The sequence below is a fragment of the Rattus norvegicus genome, chromosome 9 (genome assembly GCF_036323735.1).
Source record: "Rattus norvegicus strain BN/NHsdMcwi chromosome 9, GRCr8, whole genome shotgun sequence".
Classification (NCBI taxonomy): domain Eukaryota; kingdom Metazoa; phylum Chordata; class Mammalia; order Rodentia; family Muridae; genus Rattus; species Rattus norvegicus.
Window position 1 is genome coordinate 2,589,918 of NC_086027.1, and position 25,427 is coordinate 2,615,344.

A 25,427-nucleotide genomic window follows, 5' to 3' on the forward strand; every position below is an offset into this window, starting at 1 on the left:
TGCAATATAGAAAGAGAATTTCAGACCAATTTCTCCTATGAGGATTGAGGCAAAAATACTCAATAAAAGGGAATCCTAGAACACATCAAAATATATCAGTCACTGTGATCAGTTAGGATTCATCCCAAGGATGCAGGGATAGTGTAATATTCACAAAAACACTGAAAAAAAAATAAGATCTTCTCATTAGACACTGGAAAAAGACTTTGACAAAAGCCAATATCCCTCCATGCTAAAAAAATTTAGCAAGATCAGGGATGCAAGGCAGATACCTAATATAATAAAAGCTATATACAGCAAGCCAATAGGTAATATAAAATTAAATGATCAGAACCTTAAACCAATTCAAAAGATATGTCTTTGGATGCCAGGTTGTATGAAGAAACAAACTGGCATAATTCAGACAGGATATGATTAATATTTAATTAAAATTTAATGAAATGCATTTTAGACAGTAGAAAATCCACTAGCATGGAAACAAAATTCTGTTGTGAAAGAAAGCATCGCAGTGGTAGTGACGAATACTCAACAGTTTTTAAGAACCATATCTCACTTCCTGAATGTGTCCTGAAGACTACTAACAAAATTTAAGTTTCAGTACCTTGTTTCACTGTCATGCTCTTTACTCTATTAAAGGAGAAAAATATATGGATATATCAGCATGTGTCTTTGTAGTTGTCCTTTGTAGTTATTTAAAGTCACCTTCTCTTATATTGCGCATTATAGGAATATTGTAAAACTGACCTGGCTTTCCAACACTCACAGCACTCTCACTCATCTGTTAAAATTAGTAAAGATTCACCAGTGCTCTCACAAAAATCAAATGACATCCATGATAAGCCTGTGATAAGAGATGAATGCTTGCAGTCAACCATTGAACTGAATGGGGTCCCCATTTTAGGAGTTAGAGAAAGGATTGAAGGAGCTGAAGGTGTTTGCAGCACCATAAGAACAACAATACCAAAGCTCCCAGGACTAAACCACCATCCAAAGAGTACACATGGACAGACCCATGGCTCCATCTGCATATGTAGCAGAGGATGGCCTTATTGGGCATGAAAGGGAGGAGAAGCCCTTGGTCCTGCCTAGGCTGAACCCCCAGTGTAGGGTAATATCAGGGCGGGTAGGTAGGAAAGTGTGAGTGGTTGGGTGGGGGAAAGAGGATAACATTTGAAATGTAAATAAAAAATCCAATAAAAAAAGAAAATTTGATACATTTACACAATGGAGTACTATTCAGCTATTAGAAACAATGGCTACATGAAATTCTTAGGCGAGTAAATGGAACTAGAATATATTCATCCTGAGGGAGGTAGCCCAGTCACAAAGGAACACACATGGTATTCACTCACTGATAAGTGGTTTTAGCCCAAAGCTTGGAATACCAAAAAATAATTCACAGATTATTTGAAGCCCAAGAAGAAGGAAGACTAAAATGTGGATGCTTCATTCCTCCTTAGAAGGGAGAGCAAAATACGCACCAGAGGCAATACAGGGACAAAGAGTATAGTAGGGACTGAAGAAAAGGGCATCCAGAGGCTGTCCCACCTGGGGATCCATCTCATACAGTGCCACCAAACCCAGTTACTGTTGCTGATGCAAAGAAATGCTTGCTGATAGGAGCCAGATATGGGAATTACCTGAGAGGATTTGCCAAAGCCATACTGCTACAGAGGAGGATGGTGGCAGCTAATCATTGTACTGAACTAGGGGACCCTAATGTAGGAGTTATAGAAAAGACCGAAGAATCTGAAGGGGTTTGCACCACCATAGGAATAACAACAATATCAAACAATCTGTGATGTATATGAAGATGCTAATGGACATCATAGTATGACTGTTTCTTGTGAGGTTCAGCCAGCAACTGACCAATGCAGATGTGAATGCTTGGAGCCAACCATCACACTGAGCTTAGGGAACCCAGTGTGGGAGCTGGTGTAAGGGCAGAAGAGCAGAGGGGGATTGTAACCCTACAGGAGGAACAACTTGGGCTGGCTGTACTACCCAGTACTCCCAGAGATTAGACAGCCTACAAGGAGTGTAAAGGGAAGGATCTTTGGCTCCAGATACATATGTAGCGGAGGATGGCCTTGACATATAAATGAGAGGGGGGGCCCTTGGTCCTGTGGAAGTTTCATGCCTCAGTGTTTTGGGATGCTGGAGTGGTGGGTGGGCAGAAGTTGGGTGGGTGGGGGAGCACCTTCATAAAGGCAAAGGGGAGGGAGTAGAGGGCAGATATGGGATGTGGGGTTTGTGTATTAGGGGGCAACCAGGATGTGGGATATTGTTTGAGATGCAAACCAATGGAATGATTAATAAAAGAAGAAAGAAAAGCATCTGAATATTTTCTGAGGAGTTAGAATATATTACCTATTTTTGCATCATCAGGCAATGTGAATATTCACCGGTGATGTATGTGCAGGTGACAATGGGAATCTGTGAATGGCTTGTGTCTCTACTCTACTCTGGTTATGTGAGCTGGCCTCACTATATTGAGCAATGTTGGAATAGTTTGATCTATGTATGTAGAGGGACATTTCCAGGATTGTTCCTTTCTCTGAACAATTAACTTTGAATCCAATTGCATCATGTTAAATTGTGTTTGTGCCAATGGCTTATAGACACTATTCCCTATTTGAGTTGGTCCCTGTGGCTTTGCTTTTCTTGGACTTGTATGACATAATGATACTAAGGCCTTGAGAGGACGAACTTCAAAAATACTTTTCCAACATGTTTGTCACTTGGACAGAAGACCTCAGATGTAAAGCCTGAGGTTCGAAAGGGTAGAATACTCCTCCAGGGAGATGGAGTAATATGAAATAGAATGAATAGGTCATTTAGAGCACTCCACTGTCTGCAACGCTTTTAAACCAACAGGCAGGCACACATATTCACCTGCTGCAGAAGTGCTGAGGTCATCTATTCAGGTTACACCTATGCTCACAATGTATACTTTGATTCCTTACTTCTTGACCCTGACACTCGCTATGCTCCTATGCAACTTGGTTTTGCCAAAGTGTTCGATCTCATTGACAGAGAATGTATACAAAGAAGGCGATATGGTGCTCAATTTTTTCTTACCACTTTATGTTTATCAAACCTCCCAACATACTGAAGGTGCAGAGAGTACACACATTTATCCACGGTAAGTGTTTCCTTCCTGTTCTTCTTAGTCCTATCCTGCAGGGCCCACCTTTAATGTATTTCATCTTTCTCTTAACTGTGCTCTCCTTCTACATGGTAAATGTTTTTCATTTTTTATTGGTTACTTTATTTATTTACATTTCAGAGTTATCCCCTTTCCCAATTTTGCCTCTGCAAACTGCCTATCCAATCACGTTCCCATCTGCTTCTATTATGGTGCTCTCCCACCCACCACCCACACTCACCTCACTGCCCTAGCATTCCCCTGTGCTGGGACATCAAGCCTTAACAGGACCAAGGCACCTTTCCCATTTATGCCAGGTAAGGCAATTCTCTGCTACTTATGAAGCTGGAGCCATGAGTCTCCCCATGTGTGTTCTTTTGTTGTGCATTAGTTCCTGGGAACTCTGGGGCATCTGGTTGGTTGATATTGCTCTTTCTATGAGGTTGCAAATCTTTTCTGCTCCTTCAGTCCTTTCCCTAATACCGCCCTTGGACTTCCATGCTCAGTTGGATGGAGGGCTGCAAGCATCCCATCTATAGTGGTAAGAATGAGCCTTTCAGGAGACTGCTATATCAGGTTCCTGTCAGCAAACACTTCTTGCAAACAGCAATAGTGTCTGGGTTTGGTGGGTGCATATTGGATGGATCCCCAGGTGGGGCAATCTCTACATGGCCTCTCTTCCAGTCTCTGCTCCACTCTTTCTTCCTGAATTTCCTTTGGACATGAGCAATTCTGGGTTAATATATTTGAGACGGGTGGGTGGCTCCATCACTCAACCTGGGGTTAGGCCTAACCTCTGAGTATGGTCTGTAGAGGTTCTCTATCTCCTCTATTGGATATTTCAGCTAATGTCATGCATGTTGGGTCCTGGAAACCACTTGTTTCCTAGCATCTGGGACTTTCTGGTGGCTACCCTCAGTTCCTGATCCCCTATTGCTACATACCACTGTTCAATTTCCTGACCTGTCTCTACCCTGTCTCCTTCAGACCCAATCATGCCCCTCTTTTTCTTCTCTCCTGCATCTCTTCCTCCCAATTTGCTCCAACCCTTTACTTCTCATGATTATTTTGTAAACCACTCTAAGTACTACTGAAGAATTGACATGTTGGTTTTCTTTCTTCTTGAGCTTCATATAATCTGTGAATTGTATCATGGGTATTCCAAGCTTTTTTCTAATATCCATTTATCAGTGAGTATATACCATGTGTATTCTTTTGTGACTAGGTTACATCACTCAGAATGATATTTTCTACTTTCTTTGACTTACCTGCAAATTTCATGAAGTCATTGTTTATAATAGCTAAGTAGTACTCCATTGCGAAATTTACTACATTTTCTGTATCCATTCCTCTGTTGAAGGACATCTGGGTTGTTTCCAGCTTCTGGCTATTATAAATAAGGCTCAATGAACATAGTGGAGCATGTATCCTTGTTATATATTGGAGTATCTTTTGGGTATATGCTCAGGAGTGGTATAGCTGAGTCCTCAGGTAGAACTATGTTCAAATTTATGTGGAACTGCCCGACTAATTTCCACAGTGGTTGTGGAAGCAACAGCAGTGAAGGAGTGTTCCTCTTTCTGCACATCCTCACCAGCATTTGCTGTCACCCGAGTTTTTTTTTTTAAATGGAAGCAGACTGAGGCATTTTATTCAGGACTTACTACAATTTGACATGGAATCAAGCACAAGTCAAACACATGCAAACACTCATTAGCAAGTAAGAAATCCAAAATTGACACAGGGAAGAAAGGGATTGTTTCAGTTATGATATGACGAACCTGGAGACATATCAGAAGCTTGGCAACTTAAAGTTTGAGTATCAGATACACTCATTATCAACCCTGACATAGAAACCAGAGGAAAATTAAAGAACCAAGTATATATATCATGTGATTTTCATTTAAGTTGAATGACTGCACAGGTTGTTGGTCTAAGTGTTACTGTCAACTGTTAAAAACCCAGAATATTTTTGTATACCTTCTCTCTCTCTCTCTCTCTCTCTCTCTCTCTCTCTCTCTCTCTCTCTGTCTTTCTCTCTGTCTCTCTTCCTTTCCCCCTCCCTCCCCTTCTTCACCCGTGTCACCCGAGTTTTTGATCTTACTATTCTGACTGGTGTGAGGCGGAATCTAAGTGTTTTGATTTGCATTTTCCTGATGACTTAGGATGTTGAAATTTCTTATGTACTTCTCAGTCCTCTGAGACTGCTTAGTTGAGAATTCTTTGTTTACCTCTGAAACCCATTTTTATAGGGTTATTTGGGTCTCTCAAGTCTAACTTTTTTGAGTTCATTGCATATATTGGATATTAGCTTTCTATTGAATGTAGTATTGGTAAAGATCTTTTCTCAATCTGTAGTTTGTCATTTTGTCCAGATGACAGTGTCCTTAGCCTTACAGAAACTTTTCAATTTTTTGAGATCCCATTTCTCAATAGTTGATCTTAGAGCCTTGGCCATTGGTTTTCTGTTCAGGAAAATTTCCCTCCTCGTACAGATGTGTTCGAGGCTCTTTTCCAATTTCTCTTCTAATAGATTTTTTTTGTGGAGGTCTTTGATCTGCTTGAACTTCAGCTTTGTAAAAGGAGATAAGAATGGGTCAATTTGCATTCTTCTACATGCTGACTGCCAAATAAGCCTGTACCATTTATTGGATATTTTCCCCTCACTGGATGGTTTTATCTTCTTTGTCAAAGATCAAGTGACATAGGCATGTGGGGTCATATCTGGGTCTTCATTTCTAATCCATTGATCTATCTGTCTATCTCTGTACAAATACCAAGCATTTTTTAAATCACTATTGCACTGTAGTATAGCTTGAGGTCAAGGATGGTGATTCTGAAAGAGGTCCTTTTTTTGCATTTTTTCATTGGATATTTTCTTATACTTCAAATATTATCCCCTATCCTAGTTTCCCCTCTGTAAACACTATTCCATCCTGCATCTCCCTGCTTCTATGAGGGTGCTCCTCCACCAACATACCCACTCATTCTGCCGTTCTCTACATGGGGCATTGGTCCTTCAGAGGCTCCTTCCATTGGTGCCTATCAAGGCTCTCCTCTGCTACATATGCAGCTGGAGTCATGGTTCCCTCCATGTGTACTCTTTCATTTGTAGTTAATCCCTGAGAGCTCTGGGGGATCTGGTGGGTTGATATTGTTGTTCTTTCTATAGAGATGCTTTCTTTGTATCCCATAAGTTTGGGTATGTTGTGCCTTCATTTCCATTAAATTCTGAAAAGTCTTTAATTTCTTTCTTTCTTTCTTCTTTAACTGAGTTGTTATTGAGTAGAGCATTGTTCAGTTTCCATATGTATGTGGGTTTTCCTTTCTTTTTGTTGTTATTGAAGACCAGTCTTAGTCTATAGTCTATGGTGATCTGATAGGATGCATGAGTTTATTTTAATCTCCTTGAATCTTTTGAGGCCTGTTTTGTGATCAGTTTTTCAGAAGGTACCATGAGTTGCTGAGAAGAAGGTATATTCTTTTTGTTTTAGGATAAAATGTTCTATAGATATATGTTAAATCCATTTGTTTCATAACTTCTGTTAGTTTCACTGTGTCTCTGTTTAGTTTCTGTTTCCATGATCTGTCCATTGCCGAGAGTGGGGTGTTAAAGTGTCCCACTATTATTGTGTGAGGTGCAATGTGTGCTTTGAGCCTTAGTAACATTTCTTTTAATGAATATGGGTGCACTGCAATTTGGGGCATAAATGTTCATCTTTGTAATTTTTTTCTTTGATGAGTATAAAGTGTCCTTTCTCACACTTTTGGTAACATTTGGTTGAAAGTTCATTTTATTCAATATTAGAATGACTATTCCAGCTTTGTACTTGGGACCATTTGCTTGAAAAATTTTCCCCCAGATTTTGACCCTGGAGCAGTTTCTCTCCTTGTTACTGAGCTGCATATCATGTATGTAGCAAGTATTGGATCATGTTTATGTATACAGTCTGTTAGTCTAGGTCTTTTTATTGGTGAATTGAATCCATTGATGTTAAAAGGTATTAGGGCAAGTTATTGCTGTTATTTTTGTTGTTAGTGGTGGAATTACGTTTGTATGGCTATATTATTTTGGGTTTGTTACTAGAAGATTAGTTTCTTTCTTTTTCTAGGGTGCACTTTCCCTGCTTGTGTTGGGTTTACTATATGTTATCCTTTGTATATGTTTGTGGAAAGATACTGTGTAAATTTGGTTTTGTCACGGAATATCTTGGTCTCTCCATCTATTGTAGTTGAGAGTTTTGCTGGGTATTGTAGCCTGGCCTGGCATTTCTGTTCTCTTAGTGTTTGTATGATATCTGTTTACCTTTTTACCTGTTTAACTTTGTTCTCCTGGATTTCTCTAAGGAAGTCATTTATTTCCTTCTTAAAGACCCCTATCATCATTATGAGATGCGATTTTAAATCTGACTCTTGCTTTTCAGGTGTGTTGGGGTATCCAGGACTTTCTGCGGTGAGAGAGCTGGGTTCTGATGATGCCAAGTAGCCTTGGTTTCTGTCGCTTATATTCTTTCATTTGCCCCTCACCATATGGTTATCTCTGGTGTTAGCTGGTCTTGGTGTATCTGAATGGAGCTTGTTTCTCCTCCGAGCCTTTGAGCCTATGAGTCTGTGGTCTTATATGTGTCAGCACTTCTAGGAGACAAGTTCCCTCTGGGCTTGATTTGGTTGTTGAGATTTGTGGCACAGGGTCAGTTCTGTGGGAAGATGGAAACTGGAAGCTTTTGTGTCTCTGGCTGTTCTACAGTTCCTGGTTCCTGTGGACTACAGATAGATCCCACTCAGGCCAGGTATTGGAACAGTAGTGATGGTCTCCTCTGTGATCTTAGTTGTGTCAGCACTCTTAGCAGTCAACTTCTCTCTGTGCAGGATTATGGTGCAGATAGCTGTAGCACAGGCTCAGCTTCAGGAACATTTTTAAAAAAAATTTATCATTTGTCTTCTATTACTTATAGGTGATCACTGAACATAAAAACATTGTTTCAACACACACATGTCCATCTGACAGCTGCCATACAGAGAGAAAATTGATGTCAATTACAAACATAACTTGAGGCATATATGTACAGTTCAGTACTGAATTCTAACAACACAATTTCACTCCAACAGCAAGGTCTACTGAATGCTTCCTCAGTGTACTTTATAATATTTTTACAGTACGGGTGGTGCCATCTGTACCACATTCCTTGGAAAATCATTTTCTGTAATTAGTTATTTGAAGTGCTTTTGAGATCACTATTTTCTGCCAGATTGCCATTCTCCTTGTTGACAAATCATGTCAGGGAGTATACTCAGACAGCTCCGATAGTTATGTTACCTCTTTTTTTTGACTTATTCAGATAGAGAAAATCACTTTTATTATGAACAATGTAACTACTGCAATCATAAAACTGCTTAATAAAAATATGAGACAGTCTTACACACAATTTAATCAGTTGTCTTTTGATATATTGCTTCTATCATAGCACCTACCTGTTCCCTAAGATATTTGTATTTTGTACCACTTTCTTCTGTTTTTCTCTATTTATCTTTCTATAACCCTGCTAGCAACATGTGCATGTTGTTTTACTGTGGTACCTGTTGCTTTGACTCTCACGTTCCCTGCTTATTGTGAGTCTTTTGAGGAACACAGCTCTCTACAACTTTAAGGTTGATTTTCATAATTTATTATTTGAGTCCCTTTGGCATTTTAATACAGCAGTCATTAGTCTCATGTTGGATTTGGTAAAAAAGTGGCTTTTCAATGGATACAGCCCACAGAAACCTTTCCTCATTGCTCTGAAGCTGAGACGTAATAAACACAGGTCTAAAGTGATTGGCATTTTTTTCTATTGTTGTGCATGGGCCAATCACAATTTTATACTTTCAGGGAGTGAAAAGTGTTGTGTGAGCAGTAAGGATATCATACTTCATAAAATTTATCACCTTAAGTAATAAATCCTTTGGAAAAATCTGTGACTAGACTTAATATCAGTCACACTTTCTGTTAGCCCCATGACATGTCCTTAGTGCAAAATTACTAAACATGCAGAGGAATACACCTTTGTGCTTTGTCTACATTTTTCTGGCTTTGTTGATTATGCCTTTAATATTTTATTAAAATTTCAGCTGAATATATGTGTATATATATATATATATATACATATATACACACATATATATTATCAAGAATGTATTATCACAAACTCCTTTAATTTCTATTCATTATATTTGTCTTTTATATTTTAATGTGTTTCAAATTGTTTCAAAGTTGTAAATGATTTTGTTTATTCCTTGTGGTGTGTCAAAGTAGAAAGTGAGTGGTTTTAATAAAGTGATAGTTGTGGGTTCTTCTATAATGTCTTGGCTTTACTAGGATTGGAAAGTTGACTGGTTTTCTAAGTCAGGCATAATTAATTTCTTACACATACACTGAAATGTATGTCTAAACTATTTATGTTTAACTTAAATTACATAAACTGAGTAGGGTTTTATCTTTCTTATGAAAATTAAATAGGTGTGTCTGTGTATAAATGTGAACATATGCGTAACACATCACACCTGAAGACACACTTAGTATACTTCCCTGACTTCCACCTTTTTGAGGTACTTTTGATGTTGTTTATTCTCTGAAGTACATGCAGGGGTAGTTAGTCAATTTGGTTCTTCTCCATCCACCCCACAAGTAGATGATGGGTTAGAAGAACCACTAACTGATAACTAACAATATCCCAGTTACTAATCATTCCAGGGACTCAAGACTCCACTCTTCGCACTTGTATTGCAAGTACACTACCCTGTGTCCCAAGCCATCTATTATTCTTTAATTCATATCTGTGTTCAAACACTCTCATATACCATGTTGTTTTTCTAAAATTCTTTCACATACACAGGTGTGTATGTGTGCATATAAATTCAATGCCTTCTGCCTGTATAATATTACATGCATGTGTGTTTTCAGGGCTGATTATATTTTACTCCATAATCAATTGAAATGCTCTCCCCTAAGGAAAGAAAATAAATTTTCTTTTCAGCATATGTTTGTTTTCTACAGCTCATATTCTGTAGTTAGACCTCATGAACATTCACCCTTCCATATTACCCTATACATTTGTATAATCATTTCTTCATGTTTAGGCACTCGTGAGTGTTGGACTTAAGTTTTATACAAGCACATTACTAGTTAAGCTGTCTCCCAGCTCCAAATTACCTTTTGAATATTGGTCACAAACTTGTGTGAGCTTCATATATTATAAATATTATTTATCATTTTAGTTAATTTTCCTTTATTTATTTTTCTACCTTTTTATTGATTCATTTGAATTTCATATTATGATCCCCAACCCCACTTAACTCTTTCTACCTCAATATCTGCCATCTGCATTTGCAATCTCACACACACAAAGAAAACAAAAACAAAATAAAATAAAAAATAAATATCATGCCTTAGAAGCTATGTTGTATGAAGGCATGTCACACAATATGCATTTTTGTATAAACAGTTTCATTGAAAATGTTAATTGAAATGAGCCACTGTTCTGATTTGAGATCTTAGTATTCTCTCAACCTTTCAATACTGGATGAAAGCTGGTAGTTCTTTCATATATTCTCTTGATGCTCTTTGTCATAGAGAGCCTGCTGTTTCAGTTCTGCAGGACTGTCTCTTTTATGTGTTTCAGCAAGTTTATGGAGAAGTATAATATCCTATATAATGTAAGTGGTGGGTTTAAAAGTCAAGATCTCTGGAGAACTAATTCAGAACATGTTGTATACTAGAACACAGGATTTCTTCAAACAAGCTGCCTTATGAATGATAACCACAAGGCATCAAGAATAAGCGAGTCAAAAACATCAACTTTGACTCCCTTGTTGCTGTGGTACCTGGCAACTATGCCAAGTATAAACTTTGACAGAGACATAGACCTAAATTTCCGTTTGTCCTTCCATCAGGGTCTTTTAGAAAGCATAGTTTCAGTTTGGCTGCCCATGATACATGTAATTGCCCTACTTAGAACAACACACAATATATTTTTTTCACGTTAAGCGTTCCAAGTTAAGGAAATGTAACCATCATGTAGTGACTGCCTGCTTCTTGAGTGGAAGATAGTCTTTTGCTCTATCATCATACATGGAATAGATAAAGGAAGTGCTCTAATTATAAAAGAATCATTATGCCCTGAACATTTTTTCATCTGCCACTTCATTTATTGTTTTTATTTGCAGGAGGAGTTGAAACAAAAATTTAAGGGTTTTTTTTCTCTCCCTTAAACATGAATCATTCAAGTAGAACCAATTTAACTATGAAATTAGTAAAGTAAAGGGAAACATACACAACAACCCAAGAGTGAAGGCTACGGGAGGAGGGTGCAGTTTGCATCCAATAGATGCATGGATGCAGTGCTGGGTACTGCCACCTCAGAAGGCAAGCACAAGAACCTTTTAATGGGGATGTCCCCCAACATCTGAAAAAATTTCAACCCAAAATGTTAGGTTAAAAAATGATGAAAAAGGAAAAAACCCAAAACACACATTGGACCCACCTACTTCTACAAGACTGCATGTTGTAACAGCATCAAATAACAAGTTGTGGTTTCAACATAGAAGCTGTGATGGAAAGGTTTCATTTACTGCATTGCAGATACTGACCTCTGTTTGAAGACTATGGTGATTGAGGTTTGTTCAGCTATAATTCCTATGTTCTCTACACAGGATCAGTCTCAATAATTATCAATTTGTGATGGCTTTGTTATTTGCCACTGAGGAGATCAATAAGAATTCCCTTCTTTTACCTAACATGTCTTTGGGATACAGTATCTACATTGCTGGGCCAACTCAAAAAGATACAGTGCACAATCTCCTCACTTGGCTCACAGGGCAGGAAAATTTCCTCCCAAACTACAACTGCAAAAAAGAAGAAAAATCTGTGGCAGCAATAACAGGACAAACATGGGAAATCTCTTTACTAATTGGCACAGTTTTGGGACTTTATAAATATCCACAGGTAAGATTATATGGGTGGGAAGTAGTGAAAGATTCCCATTTGATGCCAATATTTGAGTACCTAGGAAAACCATAATGGGAGAAGTCTTTCTTTGTGGATAATTCAAATTGCATAGTTTTGGGCTAGATGATGGGCTCAGGAGTTAATAATGCTTTCACTGCAATCACGAGGACAGGAATTTGGGTGCCATTATCACCCATGTCTTCATGACAGCACTGTGGAGAGAGAATGATCACTGTGGCTTCCTGTATTTAATGCAGACCAAAATAGATATGTGTCTAGAGAGACTGTCCTTAAGAAGAGGACACTAGACACTAGATACCCTCCTCTAGCCTTCATATTACACATATCTGTATATACCTGTATTGAAATGGACATATGTACATACACATTTGTGTGGATGCATACACATGTGTGTGCATGCACACACACACACACACACAGAGCCAATTTATTATTTGAAATGCACAATCTTTAAGGATATGTACTCTGAGATTTGTTGGTGCGTCCACATTTCTTTTGTTTGAAATATACATGAAGGGCATGAGATACATATACATGTTTATGATAGAAGTGAATATTTCAACTCATTTTATAGAATAACCCCTAGATGTTTGAGTTGACCTTAAAATTTTACCTTATACAACTTTATGGTACTGTTTCATAGTCACTGAGTCTACAAGTTCTTGATCCTCTTTCTTTGTCACTCCCTATTCTCTTTTCTTTAGCTGACCATTGGACCTTTTGAACCAAAAATGAATGACCCTGTGAAGTTTCCTTCTCTGTATCAGATGGCCACAAAGGAATCTTCTCTGGCCTTAGGCATGGTCTCATTGATTGTTCATTTCAGGTGGAACTGGGTGGGGCTGATCACTTCAGATGATGACAAAGCTGTTCACTTTGTCTCAGACTTAATACCAGAGTTGGAAAGAAACACAGTCTGTGTGGCCTTTATAGAAATGATCTCAGTCACCCATATGTTCTTCATGAATGTCAATGATGTCTACAATAGCCCAATTGTGAGAAAATCAGCCAAAGTTATCATCATTTATGGTGACAGTGATTCCTCCTTAGGTGTGTTTTTTAGAAGATGGGAACATATACTTCCATGGAGAATCTGGGTCACCACTTCACAATGGGAAGTCACTACTGCTATGAGACATTTTATGCTTGACTCATTCCATGGGACTCTAATATTTTCACAACACCATGGTGAAATTATTACTTTTAAAGACTTTGTAAAGACAGTCACCCCTGCTAAATACTCAAATGACATTTTCCTTGCAAGGTTGTGGGAGATTTATTTTGATTGTGCACTCTCTAATGGTACCTGTAAATCGTCAAAAAATTGTTCATCTAGAGGTTCTCTGGAATGGTTACCTTGGTACCACTTTGACATGGCCATGAGTCCTGTCAGTTACCATGTGTACAATGCTGTGTATGCTGTGGCCCACAGCCTGCACAAGATAGTTATGCAACAAATAGACATGGAAGAAATGAGAAATGGAGGAAGAATGAAAATTTCCCCCTGGAAGGTAATGTCTTTTCATTTGGATCTAGTAAGTTACTCCAAGGTAACCTTTAAAACTCCTCTTCAGGTGTTGTAAACAAAACCCTTGTGATCTTTTTTCAAAGAAAAGAATTCTTAGACTGTTTTACAGATGAAAGGAAACTATAGACCCATGAGGAAATCAAAATATATCGGACAACAACATAGAGGTAAAGAAAAAAACCCCTAAGAACTGAGAACAAAGGTTTATAGTAAAGAAGTTACTAGACTTCTGCCCTTCTAAATATAAACAAAAATGATATGACATTTCAAGATCCCAAACACTATAAAGGTCCACCAAATTCAATAATCTCAACACATATCATAAAATCATATCTACTCTAGACACTCTTTCATGTTTGTTTCCTTTTCTTTGTTATAACATATGTGGACAAAGCCCACTTGAGTGAGAAAGGTAGTATTTCGGCAACAGTTTTTAGTATTGGACCCAATAAGGAGGAACTCAGTGTTGTAAGAATTTGAAATATCTTGCCACATCAACATCCAGCATCAATAGGAAGGATCAATGAGTTATTGGATGAATGCTATTGCTTAACTAGCCCAGTTCATTAAATTGTTCTCCTTAGTTAGGATGTGTCTTCACAACTAAGTTAAACCATGATACAAAAATTTCTTATAAAGAAGCTCAGAGTCCAGATTAATCTAGACAATTCTTCATTGAGACCTCATGCCCAGGAAATTGGAAATTTTGTCAGGCTCACATCTCAAACCTCACTGATGAATGCTGAAAATCATTAGAATTCCTAACCTGTAATTTATGCATATATTCTCTCCCAGTACTATTAGAATAGTTATGTTATTTCACCATAAGCATTCTTTGTTGATGTTGTCATTTTATATCCATAATAACGTTTATTTTTGAGGAATATATTAATGAAAATGTGAGCAGGGCACAGTTTTTATAGTGACAATTAGCATACCAATCACGAATCATGCATCTCTTTAGCTGAACCCCATCCTGAAGAATATTCAATTCACAAATCCTGGTGGAGATGCAGTAACATTGAATCCTTCAGAAAAATTGCATGAAGACTATGACATTCTGAACTTCTGGAATTTTCCACAAGGCCTCGGATATAAAGAAAAAGTAGGAACATTTTCCACATATTTTCCACCTGGTCAACAATTGTCATTGTCAGAAGACAGGATACAGTGGAACACAGGAGATGAACAGGTGAGTGGAATCTCATATTATGCTTTATAGAACACAGAAAAGTTGAAAAAACTGACTTTGGTGAGTCTCATGCCACATCAAAATTAAAAGATAACTACTCTAAGGAATTTAAAAGCTCACTTTTCACATTTTTCTATTTTCCGCATAAGATTTTTTTTGACAGAAATTAACACATTCTTCACCAATATACGTACGCGATTTTCACTATTATATATTGCATTGTTATGCTACATTATGTTGTATCATATTTGATTTTATTATATCGTATATGTCATACATGTCACCATTACACATGTACATATATATTATCCAAACATCATATTATAGGATATATTTATAGTCTTATCAATTATCTGAGTTTGACTTTAAAGTTAAATTCATATGTGACCCAGTATTCTCAGTAAATTTAGTTACCAGATTAATTTTTAATAAACACTTAATTTTTAGTATAATTTTTGTTTTTAATTTATTACATTACATCCCTATTGACCAAAGCTTCCCCTCCCACCTCTCTTCCTAATCCTACTCTATCACCTCTCTATACCCTCATTTACTCCTCTTCTCAGAATAGGGGAGGCCTCCATTGGATATGCACCAGCCTAAACATATCAAATTGCAGTAATACTAGGTACATCTTCTTTTGAGGCAAAGCAAGTCAGACCACTTAGGGGAAAAGACAGCCAATAAATGTAAGGAAAGATGCCTCTTTTTTCTGCTTTATTACTCCCACATGAAGGCCAAGCTTTACAATTTTCATATGTGCACTTCACATGGTATACAGACAGAGAGGCTAGACCTTTCTCATTCATGTTCTAGGGTTGGTAGTTTAGTCTCTATGAGCCCATATGAAACCAGGTTAGTAGATTCTATACATGTGTGTGTGTGTGTGTGTGTGTGTGTGTGTGTGCGTGCGTGTGTGCGTGCGTGCGTGCATGCGTGTGTGTGTGTGTGTGTGTGTGTATGTATTTATATGCATGCATGCGAGCACACGGACAAACTCTGGACCCTTCAATCTTTTTCAATACTTCCACTCCCTCCCTCATCTATAGAATTTCCTGAGGTTCATTAAATGTTTGGCTCTGGGTCTCTGTGTCTGTTTCAATAAGTTGCTGGGTGAAGCCACTCAGAAGACAGTTAATCTAGGCTGCTTTCTGTAGATATAATAGGATGTTATTAATAATGTCAAGGGTAGCATCCTTCTTATGACATGGGTCTCAAGTTGGTCATTCATTGGTTGGCCAATACCTCGAATTCTGCTTCATCTTTTTACCCCTACACATACTGTGAACAGGGCCAATTTTGGGATTTAAGTTTCTATGGCTGTTATGTTGTCCAAATTGCTCCATTGGAAGTCTTGCCTGGTTAATGGAGATGATCAGTTAAAACTTTGTATTTGCCATTGCTATGTGTATTAGCAAGTGCTGCCTTCAGATTTCTGGGACTTTCCTTTTTTTTCTACATTTTAGCTCATCCCTGATATGCCTCCTTTTTTCCAGTTTTCTTTCCTAAGGCTTTCTGTAATTCCCACCCTAGACCACTCCATACCCAGTCTCCATGCTCCATCCACCCCCAATTTCTAATTTATTTTTTTCTCCATGAAAATCTAGTGTTCCCCATAGGCTCACAGTTTTTTCTTCAGCTTCTTCAGATCTATGATTTGTAGTATGCTAAGCCTATGTTTTATGACTATTCACTTATATCCGATACATACTATGTTTGTTTTTCTGGGTCTGTGTTTTCTCTTTAGAAGATTTTTTTGGTTTTATCCATTTGCCTGCAGATTGTATAGTGTCATTGATTTTAATGGCTGAGTAATACTCCATTGTATAAATGTACCACACTTCCTTTATTCATTCCTGGGATTAGGGCCATCTATGTTGTTTCCTGTTTCTGGGTTTATAAATAAAGCTGTCAATATTGTTGAGCAAATGTCCTTTTGTTATGATGAAGCATATTTTATGTGTATGTCCAGGTGTGTGATCAAGCTATTTGGAGTAGCTCTGTCTTGTTATTACCATTCCCAATTTTACTTTCCAAAGCGTTTGTAGAAGTTGGCACTCCCACGGTAAATGGAGGAGTATTCCCCTTTCGCAATCTCCTAGCCACCTTGAGCTTCCTAGAATTTTTTTTATCTTAGCTATTCTAATCGGTGTAAAATGGAACCTCAGTGTCATTTTAATTTGCATTTCATTGATGACTAAAGATTTTGTACATTTGCTTGTTTGATTCTCAGACATTAGATATTTCTAAATTTAGAATTCTTTGTTTAGATCTGCCCTCCATTTCTAATTGGATTATTTTGTTTATTTATGTCTAGTTCTTTGTGACCCTTATGTATTTTGGAAGTCAACACTCTCTCAGATATGAATATGATCAAAATTCTTTATCAGTCTGTAGGGTGTAATTTTGTTCTTTTTTGGTGTACTTTTCCTTATTGAGGATTCCAGTTTTATGATTGCTCATTTACTAATTGCTGATCTTATTGTGTGAGCTGTTGCTTTCTGCTCAGGATATTGACGCACATGCCAATGCATTCAAAGCTCTTCCTCACTTTTTCAGTCTGATTTTTTGTATTTTTTTAACTTTTCTTTTTTTTTATTAACTTGAGTATTTCTTATTTACATTTTGAATGTTATTCCCTTTCCCGGTTTACGGGCCAACATTCCTCTAACGCTTCCCCCTCCCCTCGTTTATTGGTGTTCCCCTCCCCATCCTCCCCCATTGCCACCCTCCCCCCAACAATCATGTTCACTGGGGGTTCAGTCTTAGCAGGACCAAGGGCTTCCCCTTCCACTGGTGATCTTACTAGGATATTCATTGCTACCTATGAGGTCAGAGTCCAGGGTCAGTCCATGTATAGTCTTTAGGTAGTGGCTTAGTCCCTGGAAGCTCTGGTTGCTTGGCATTGTTGTACATATGGGGTCTCAAGCCTCTTTAAGCTCTTCCAGGCCTTTCTCTGATTCCTTCAATGGGAGTCCCGTTCTCAGTTCAGTGGTTTGCTGCTGGCATTCGCCTAAGTATTTGCTATATTCTGGCTGTGTCTCTCAGGAGAGATGTGCATCTGGTTCCTGTCGGTCTGCACTTCTTTGCTTCATCCATCTTATTGGGTGGCTGTATATGTATGGGCGACATGTGGGTGATAAGCATGGATCGATCTGCATTCTTCTACATGTAGACCTCCAATTGAACCAGCACCATTTGCTGAAATGCTATCTTTTTTCCATTTGATGGTTTTGGCTCCTTTGTCAAAATCAAGTGCCCATAGGTGTGTGGGTTCATTTCTGGGTCTTCAATTCTGTTCCATTGGTCTATCTGTCTGTCTCTGTACCAATACCATGCAGTTTTTATCACTATTGCTCTGTAATACTGCTTGAGTTCAGGGATAGTGATTCCCCCTGAAGTCCTTTTATTGTTGAGGATAGCTTTAGCTATCCTGGGTTTTTTGTTATTCCAGATGAATTTGCAAATTGTTCTGTCTAACTCTTTGAAGAATTGGATTGGTATTTTGATGGGGATTGCATTGAATCTGTAGATTGTTTTTGGTAAAATGGCCATTTTTACTATATTAATCCTGCCAATCCATGAGCATCTTTCCATCTTCTGAGGTCTTCTTCAATTTCTTTCCTCAGTGTCTTGAAGTTCTTATTGTACCGATCTTTTACTTGCTTGGTTAAAGTCACACCGAGGTACTTTATATTATTTGGGTCTATTATGAAGGGTGTCGTTTCCCTAATTTCTTTCTCGGCTTGTTTCTCTTTTGTATAGAGGAAGGCAACTGATTTATGTGAGTTAATTATATAGCAAGCCACTTTGCTGAAGTTGTTTATCAGCTTTAGTAGTTCTCTGGTGGAACTTTTGGGATCACTTAAATATACTATCATGTCATCTGCAAATAGTGATATTTTGACCTCTTCTTTTCCGATCTGTATCCCCTTGATCTCCTTTTGTTGTCTGATTGCTCTGGCTAGAACTTCAAGAACTATATTGAATAAGTAGGGAGAGAGTGGGCAGTCTTGTCTAGTCCCTGATTTTAGTGGGATTGCTTCAAGTTTCTCTCCATTTAGTTTAATGTTAGCAACTGGTTTGCTGTATATGGCTTTTACTATGTTTAGGTATGGGCCTTGAATTCCTATTCTTTCCAGGACTTTTATCATGAAGGGGTGTTGAATTTTGTCAAATGCTTTCTCAGCATCTAATGAAATGATCATGTGGTTCTGTTCTTTCAGTTTGTTTATATAATGGATCACGTTGATGGTTTTCCGTATATTAAACCATCCCTGCATGCCTGGGATGAAGCCTACTTGATCATGGTGGATGATTGTTTTGATGTGCTCTTGAATTCGGTTTGCCAGAATTTTATTGAGTATTTTTGCGTCGATATTCATAAGGGAAATTGGTCTGAAGTTCTCTTTCTTTGTTGTGCCTTTGTGTGGTTTAGGTATAAGAGTAATTGTGGCTTCGTAGAAGGAATTCGGTAGTGCTCCATCCGTTTCAATTTTGTGGAATAGTTTGGATAATATTGGTATGAGGTCTTCTATGAAGGTTTGATAGAATTCTGCACTAAACCCGTCTGGACCTGGGCTCTTTTTAGTTGGGAGACCTTTAATGACTGCTTCTATTTCCTTAGGGCTTATGGGGTTGTTTAACTGGTTTATCTGTTCCTGATTTAACTTCGAATCCTGGTATCTGTCTAGGAAATTGTCCATTTCCTGAAGATTTTCAAGTTTTGTTGAATATAGGTTTTTATAGTAAGATCTGATGATTTTTTGAATTTCCTCTGAATCTGTAGTTATGTCTCCCTTTTCATTTCTGATTTTGTTAATTTGGACACACTCTCTGTGTCCTCTCCTTAGTCTGGCTAAGGGTTTATCTATCTTGTTGATTTTCTCAAAGAACCAACTTTTGGTTCTGTTGATTCTTTCTATGCTCCTTTCTGTTTCTACTTGGTTGATTTCAGCTCTGAGTTTGATTATTTCCTGCCTTCTACTCCTCCTGGGTGTATTTGCTTCTTTTTGTTCTAGAGCTTTTAGGTGTGCTGTCAAGCTGCTGACATATGCTCTTTCCTGTTTCTTTCTGCAAGCATTCAGCGCTATGAGTTTTCCTCTTAGCACAGCTTTCATTTTGTCCCATAAGTTTGGGTATGTTGTAGCTTCATTTTCATTAAATTCTAAAAAGTTTTTAATTTCTTTCTTTATTTCTTCCTTGACCAGTTTATCGTTGAGTAGAGCATTGTTCAATTTCCACGTATATGTGGGCATTCTTCCCTTATTGTTATTGAAGACCAGTTTTAGGCCGTGGTGGTCCGATAGCACGCATGGGATTATTTCTATCTTTCTGCACCTGTTGAGGCCCGTTTTTTGACCAATTATATGGTCAATTTTGGAGAAAGTACCATGAGGAGCTGAGAAGAAAGTATATCCTTTTGCTTTAGGGTAGAATGTTCTATAAATATCTGTTAAGTCCATTTGGCTCATGACTTCTCTTAGTCTGCCTACGTCTCTGTTTAATTTCTGTTTCCATGATCTGTCCATTGATGAGAGTGGGGCGTTGAAATCTCCTACTATTATTGTGTGAGGTGCAATGTGTATTTTGAGCTTTAGTAAGGTTTCTTTTATGTATGTAGGTGCCCTTGTATTTGGGGCATAGGTATTTTGGATTGAGAGTTCACCTTGGTGGATTTTTCCTTTGATGAATATGAAGTGTCCTCCCTTATCTTTTTTGATGACTTTTAGTTTAAAATTGATTTTATTCGATATTAGAATGGCTACTCCAGCTTGTTTCTTTCGACCATTTGCTTGGAAAGTTTTTTTCCAGCCTTTCACTCTGAGGTAGTGTCTGTCTTTGTCTCTGAGGTGTGTTTCCTGTAGGCAGGAGAATGCAGGGTCCTCGTAGCGTATCCAGTTTGTTAATCTATGTCTTTTTAATGTGGAGTTGAGACCATTGATGTTGAGAGATATTAAGGAATAGTGATTATTGCTTCCTGTTATATTCATACTTGGATATGAGGTTATATTTGTGTGCTTTTCTTCTCTTTGTTTTGTTGCCAAGACGATTAGTTTCTTGCTTTTTCTAGGGTGTAGCTTGCCTTCTTTTTTTTATTTTATTTTATTTTATTTTATTTTATTTTATTTTATTTTATTTTTTTTATTATCTTGAGTATTTCTTATATACATTTCAAGTGTTATTCCCTTTCCCGGTTTCCGGACAGACATCACCCTCCCCCCTCCCCTTCCTTGTGGGTGTTCCCCTCCCAAACCTCCCCCCATTGCCACCCTCCCCGCATAGTCTAGTTCACTGGGGGTTCAGTCTTAGCAGGACCCAGGGCTTCCCCTTCCACTGGTGCTCTTACTAGGATATTCATTGCTACCTATGGGGACAGAGTCCAGGGTCAGTCCATGTATAGTCTTTAGGTAGTGGCTTAGTCCCTGGAAGCTCTGGTTGCTTGACATTGTTGTACTTTTGGGGTCTCGAGCACCTTCAAGCTCTTCCAGTTCTTTCTCTGATTCCTTCAACGGGGGACCTATTCTCAGTTCAGTGGTTTGCTGCTGGCATTCGCCTCTGTATTTGCTGTATTCTGGCTGTGTCTCTCAGGAGCGATCTACATCCGGCTCCTGTCGGTCTGCACTTCTTTGCTTCATCCATCTTGTCTAATTGGGTGGCTGTATATGTATGGGCCACCTGTGGGGCAGGCTCTGAATGGGTGTTCCTTCAGTCTCTGTTTTAATCTTTGCCTCTCCCTTCCCTGCCAAGGGTATTCTTTTTCCTCATTTAAAGAAGGAGTGAAGCATTCACATTTTGATCATCCGTCTTGAGTTTCCTTTGTTCTAGGGATCTAGGGTAATTCAAGCATTTGGGCTAATAGCCACTTATCAATGAGTGCATACCATGTATGTCTTTCTGTGAGTGGGTTAGCTCACTCAGGATGATATTTTCCAGTTCCAACCATTTGCCTACGAATTTCATAAACTCGTTGTTTTTGATAGCTGAGTAATATTCCATTGTGTAGATGTACCACATTTTCTGTATCCATTCCTCTTTTGAAGGGCATCTGGGTTCTTTCCAGTTTCTGGCTATTATAAATAAGGCTGCGATGAACATAGTGGAGCACGTGTCTCTTTTATATGTTGAGGCATCTTTTGGGTATATGCCCAAGAGAGGTATGGCTGGATCCTCAGGCAGTTCAATGTCCAATTTTCTGAGGAACCTCCAGACTGATTTCCAGAATGGTTTTACCAGTCTGCAATCCCACCAACAATGGAGGAGTGTTCCTCTTTCTCCACATCCTCGCCAGCATCTGCTGTCACCTGAGTTTTTGATCTTAGCCATTCTCACTGGTGGGAGGTGAAATCTCAGGGTTGTTTTGATTTGCATTTCCCTTATGACTAAAGATGTTGAACATTTCTTTAGGTGTTTCTCAGCCATTCGGCATTCCTCAGCTGTGAATTCTTTGTTCAGCTCTGAACCCCATTTTTTAATAGGGTTATTTGTTTCCCTGCGGTCTAACTTCTTGAGTTCTTTGTATATTTTGGATATAAGGCCTCTATCTGTTGTAGGATTGGTAAAGATCTTTTCCCAATCTGTTGGTTGTCGTTTTGTCCTAACCACAGTGTCCTTTGCCTTACAGAAGCTTTGCAGTTTTATGAGATCCCATTTGTCGATTCTTGATCTTAGAGCATAAGCCATTGGTGTTTTGTTCAGGAAATTTTTTCCAGTGCCCATGTGTTCCAGATGCTTCTCTAGTTTTTCTTCTATTAGTGTGAGTGTGTCTGGTTTGATGTGGAGGTCCTTGATCCACTTGGACTTAAGCTTTGTACAGGGTGATAAGCATGGATCGATCTGCATTCTTCTACATGTTGCCCTCCAGTTGAACCAGCACCATTTGCTGAAAATGCTGTCTTTTTTCCATTGGATGGTTTTGGCTCCTTTGTCAAAAATCAAGTGACCATAGGTGTGTGGGTTCATTTCTGGGTCTTCAATTCTATTCCATTGGTCTATCTGTCTGTCTCTGTACCAATACCATGCAGTTTTTATCACTATTGCTCTGTAATACTGCTTGAGTTCAGGGATAGTGATTCCCCCTGAAGTCCTCTTATTGTTGAGGATAGCTTTAGCTATCCTGGGTTTTTTGTTATTCCAGATGAATTTGCAAATTGTTCTGTCTAACTCTTTGAAGAATTGGATTGGTATTTTGATGGGGATTGCATTGAATCTGTAGATTGCTTTTGGTAAAATGGCCATTTTTACTATATTAATCCTGCCAATCCATGAGCATCTTTCCATCTTCTGAGGTCTTCTTCAATTTCTTTCCTCAGTGTCTTGAAGTTCTTATTGTACCGATCTTTTACTTGCTTGGTTAAAGTCACACCGAGGTACTTTATATTATTTGGGTCTATTATGAAGGGTGTCGTTTCCCTAATTTCTTTCTCGGCTTGTTTCTCTTTTGTATAGAGGAAGGCAACTGATTTATTTGAGTTAATTTTATACCCAGCCACTTTGCTGAAGTTGTTTATCAGCTTTAGTAGTTCTCTGGTGGAACTTTTGGGATCACTTAAATATACTATCATGTCGTCTGCAAATAGTGATATTTTGACCTCTTCTTTTCCGATCTGTATCCCCTTGATCTCCTTTTGTTGTCTGATTGCTCTGGCTAGAACTTCAAGAACTATATTGAATAAGTAGGGAGAGAGTGGGCAGCCTTGTCTAGTCCCTGATTTTAGTGGGATTGTTTCAAGTTTCTCTCCATTTAGTTTAATGTTAGCAACTGGTTTGCTGTATATGGCTTTTACTATGTTTAGGTATGGGCCTTCAATACCTATTCTTTCCAGGACTTTTATCATGAAGGGGTGTTGAATTTTGTCAAATGCTTTCTCAGCATCTAATGAAATGATCATGTGGTTCTGTTCTTTCAGTTTGTTTATATGATGGATCATGTTGATGGTTTTCCTTATATTAAACCATCCCTGCATGCCTGGGATGAAGCCTACTTGATCATGGTGGATGATTGTTTTGATGTGCTCTTGAATTCGGTTTGCCAGAATTTTATTGAGTATTTTTGCGTCGATATTCATAAGGGAAATTGGTCTGAAGTTCTCTTTCTTTGTTGGGTCTTTGTCTGGTTTAGGTATAAGAGTAATTGTGGCTTCATAGAAGGAATTCGGTAGGGCTCCATCTGTTTCAATTTTGTGGAATAGTTTGGATAATATTGGTATAAGGTCTTCTATGAAGGTTTGATAGAATTCTGCACTAAACCCGTCTGAACCTGGGCTCTTTTTGGTTGGGAGACCTTTAATGACTGCTTCTATTTCCTTAGGAGTTATGGGGTTGTTTAACTGGTTTATCTGTTCCTGATTTAACTTCGATACCTGGTATCTGTCTAGGAAATTGTCCATTTCCTGAAGATTTTCAAGTTTTGTTGAATATAGGTTTTTATAGTAAGATCTGATGATTTTTTGAATTTCCTCTGAATCTGTAGTTATGTCTCCCTTTTCATTTCTGATTTTGTTAATTTGGACACACTCTCTGTGTCCTCTCGTTAGTCTGGCTAAGAGTTTATCTATTTTGTTGATTTTCTCAAAGAACCAACTTTTGGTTCTGTTGATTCTTTCTATGCTCCTTTCTGTTTCTACTTGGTTGATTTCAGCTCTGAGTTTGATTATTTCCTGCCTTCTACTCCTCCTGGGTGTATTTGCTTCTTTTTGTTCTAGAGCTTTTAGGTGTGCTGTCAAGCTGCTGACATATGCTCTTTCCTGTTTCTTTCTGCAAGCATTCAGCGCTATGAGTTTTCCTCTTAGCACAGCTTTCATTTTGTCCCATAAGTTTGGGTATGTTGTAGCTTCATTTTCATTAAATTCTAAAAAGTTTTTAATTTCTTTCTTTATTTCTTCCTTGACCAGTTTATCGTTGAGTAGAGCATTGTTCAATTTCCACGTATATGTGGGCATTCTTCCCTTATTGTTATTGAAGACCAGTTTTAGGCCGTGGTGGTCCGATAGCACGCATGGGATTATTTCTATCTTTCTGCACCTGTTGAGGCCCGTTTTTTGACCAATTATATGGTCAATTTTGGAGAAAGTACCATGAGGAGCTGAGAAGAAAGTATATCCTTTTGCTTTAGGGTAGAATGTTCTATAAATATCTGTTAAGTCCATTTGGCTCATGACTTCTCTTAGTCTGCCTACGTCTCTGTTTAATTTCTGTTTCCATGATCTGTCCATTGATGAGAGTGGGGCGTTGAAATCTCCTACTATTATTGTGTGAGGTGCAATGTGTATTTTGAGCTTTAGTAAGGTTTCTTTTATGTATGTAGGTGCCCTTGTATTTGGGGCATAGGTATTTTGGATTGAGAGTTCACCTTGGTGGATTTTTCCTTTGATGAATATGAAGTGTCCTCCCTTATCTTTTTTGATGACTTTTAGTTTAAAATTGATTTTATTCGATATTAGAATGGCTACTCCAGCTTGTTTCTTTCGACCATTTGCTTGGAAAGTTTTTTTCCAGCCTTTCACTCTGAGGTAGTGTTTGTCTTTGTCTCTGAGGTGTGTTTCCTGTAGGCAGG

General features: G+C 38.2%; 1 protein-coding gene across 2 annotated transcripts in view; it reads left to right on the forward strand.

Moving 5' to 3' along the window:
- The first annotated feature begins 2,936 nt into the window (after positions 1-2,936).
- Positions 2,937-25,427, forward strand: part of Vom2r79 (vomeronasal 2 receptor, 79) — a 47,522-nt gene continuing 25,031 nt past the window's right edge. Inside the window, exons 1-4 of one of the 2 annotated variants that reach the window (NM_001099504.1) lie at positions 2,937-3,145; positions 11,837-12,128; positions 12,857-13,663; positions 14,645-14,872. In NM_001099504.1, coding sequence (NP_001092974.1) covers positions 2,937-3,145; positions 11,837-12,128; positions 12,857-13,663; positions 14,645-14,872 — 1,536 coding nt within the window. The remainder of the gene's footprint in view (positions 3,146-11,836; positions 12,129-12,856; positions 13,664-14,644; positions 14,873-25,427) is intronic. The other variant, XM_063266831.1, reaches the window with a different exon arrangement.